Here is a 1,875-nt window from a genome sequence, read left to right as displayed (position 1 = left end):
ACGCATCTTGATACTTGTGTTTTATTGGCCCAGGTTGGTCAGACGGTATACACAGAGCAGGCCTAGAAGTTGAGAGGAACAGTCCCACAGTGCCCTGATCTTGGGCTGAGCCTGGGACGAGGCTCGTGGCTGTGGTGGGAAGAGGCTGGAGGCTCCCCTCTTCCTCAGGGGGGCTTGCCCATGTGTGTTCAGCCAAAGGGGATGGAGCATGTGGCCTGAGAAACTTCAGCAGCAGAGAAACTAAACATTGGGCTCCTGCAGCCAGGCCCTGATTCTAACCATCTGTGCTGCTCCGGGAGCCTATATAAAACTTGCTCTTCCTGTCTCCTCTTTGATGTTTGCTATCCAGGCCAAAGCGTTTGAGTTAAGCTACCTCGAGAAGGTTCCAGAAGTCAAAGACACAGTGCACAAGCAGTCGCTTCTCCACCACGTGTGCACCATGGTGGTGGAAAACTTCCCAGACAGCTCGGATCTGTACTCGGAGATTGGGGCCATCACCAGGTCAGCCAAGGTATGTCCGAGGGCGTCTGAGGTGTGGCGTCTCAGATGTCAGTCCTGTATCAGTCAGGCCTGAGGAACCGTGCTCTGTGAAGCACAGTGTTCAGGTGCTGCCTGCGCGCCCTGCTCTAGGATTTGTGAATGGTTTGTTCCACGCCATTTCTGATGCCCTTCTTTCCCCATCTCTGGTTCTCGGCTGGGTTCTTCCCTGCTGAGGAACACAGGGCAGGCCTGCATCCCGTTTGTGACTCCAGTGTCCACTGTGGAGCAGTGTTGCACAGCTTGTCTGAGGTGGACAAACAGGTCGAAAAGATGCTTCCTGGCTCCCCTGAGATGGCCACAGGACCTCACAGGGAGCCCTGCCCCCACAGTGGCTGTCCCTGTGATCTTCCCTAGAGGGAGCGTTTTGACAGGGCTGTGAATAGTATGTAGCCTTGGCCTCTCAGCTACAAGCTCTTAAAGTGAGCTCAGAGTTCACATTTTCATGATCCTATGGTTTGTCAGAAAAGGGACAGTTGCAGTATGTGGACACCCAGCAGCCTGCCGTGTAGGATGCCCACTGAGGCAGAGCAACTCCCAAACACACCAGAACTGGGAATGAAGGAGTCCACGGATGGGCTGCTCACTGGGGTGTGAGAAGCGGGAGTCAGGCCAGGGTGGAGGAACCTCCTGGAAACACCCCAGGGGGAGAGTGGGAGCTGAACGGGAGATCCAGTGTGAGAGAAGGAGATTGAGGGTCAAAGGTAGGAAGGCACAGGGAGGGGGTGCTCAGGCCTCCCCAAGGGTGCTGCCTCTCTCTGCCTTGTCCCACAGCCCTGGCTTGTGGGGACCTGGTGGCCAGGAGCCTTCTCCACCTGCCACAGGAGCCACAAGCAGATGGTGTCACTTGTTCCAAGCTGGGGCCCCTGAGCTGGCCTGACACATCTATTTTTTTCTCAGCTCCATTGTATCATAAGAAAATGAAGCCTTTTCCACCTGGACCCAGAATTCCTTTGGCTTCAGGCAAATTGTTTTCCTCAAATGGCTGTGACGCCCCCCCACCCCCCTTACCTGATTCCCAGAGTTCTGCTCACATTTCACTTCTTGGCTCTATAGCACCAAGATGCCCAGGACACTCAGTGTCACCCAGACGCCCCTGTGTAGGTGTGTCTTCCTTCTAATGCTGACGCAGATCTTCTCTCAGAGCCCACTACTGTGGACTTGATGCCTCCATTGTCCTGGGGAGGGGGGAGAGGGCAGGGGGTGGTAGCTGAGGTCACCCAGTAAGTCCCTGCTGGGTTTCTCCCTCCTGGCCCTGCTCATAGGAGCACAGTCACTGGCACCGAAGCCCTGGTGGCCCACCTGCAGGCGTCTCCCCTCCCTGGCTTCTGCTTGCCC

General features: G+C 56.1%; 1 protein-coding gene across 1 annotated transcript in view; it reads left to right on the top strand.

The window, feature by feature from the left end:
• The window catches only part of FHOD3 (formin homology 2 domain containing 3), a 468,593-nt gene that overhangs the window by 439,475 nt on the left and 27,243 nt on the right, over positions 1-1,875 (top strand). Inside the window, exon 24 of the mRNA XM_012802005.1 lies at positions 350-511. Within this exon, the coding sequence (XP_012657459.1) occupies positions 350-511 (162 nt within the window). The remainder of the gene's footprint in view (positions 1-349; positions 512-1,875) is intronic.

This window comes from Otolemur garnettii, unplaced genomic scaffold (genome assembly GCF_000181295.1).
Source record: "Otolemur garnettii isolate 467f Iridium unplaced genomic scaffold, OtoGar3 scaffold00012, whole genome shotgun sequence".
NCBI lineage: Eukaryota > Metazoa > Chordata > Mammalia > Primates > Galagidae > Otolemur > Otolemur garnettii.
The sequence above is the reverse complement of the archived record's forward strand: the minus strand, read 5'-3'. Positions and strand labels throughout refer to the sequence as shown.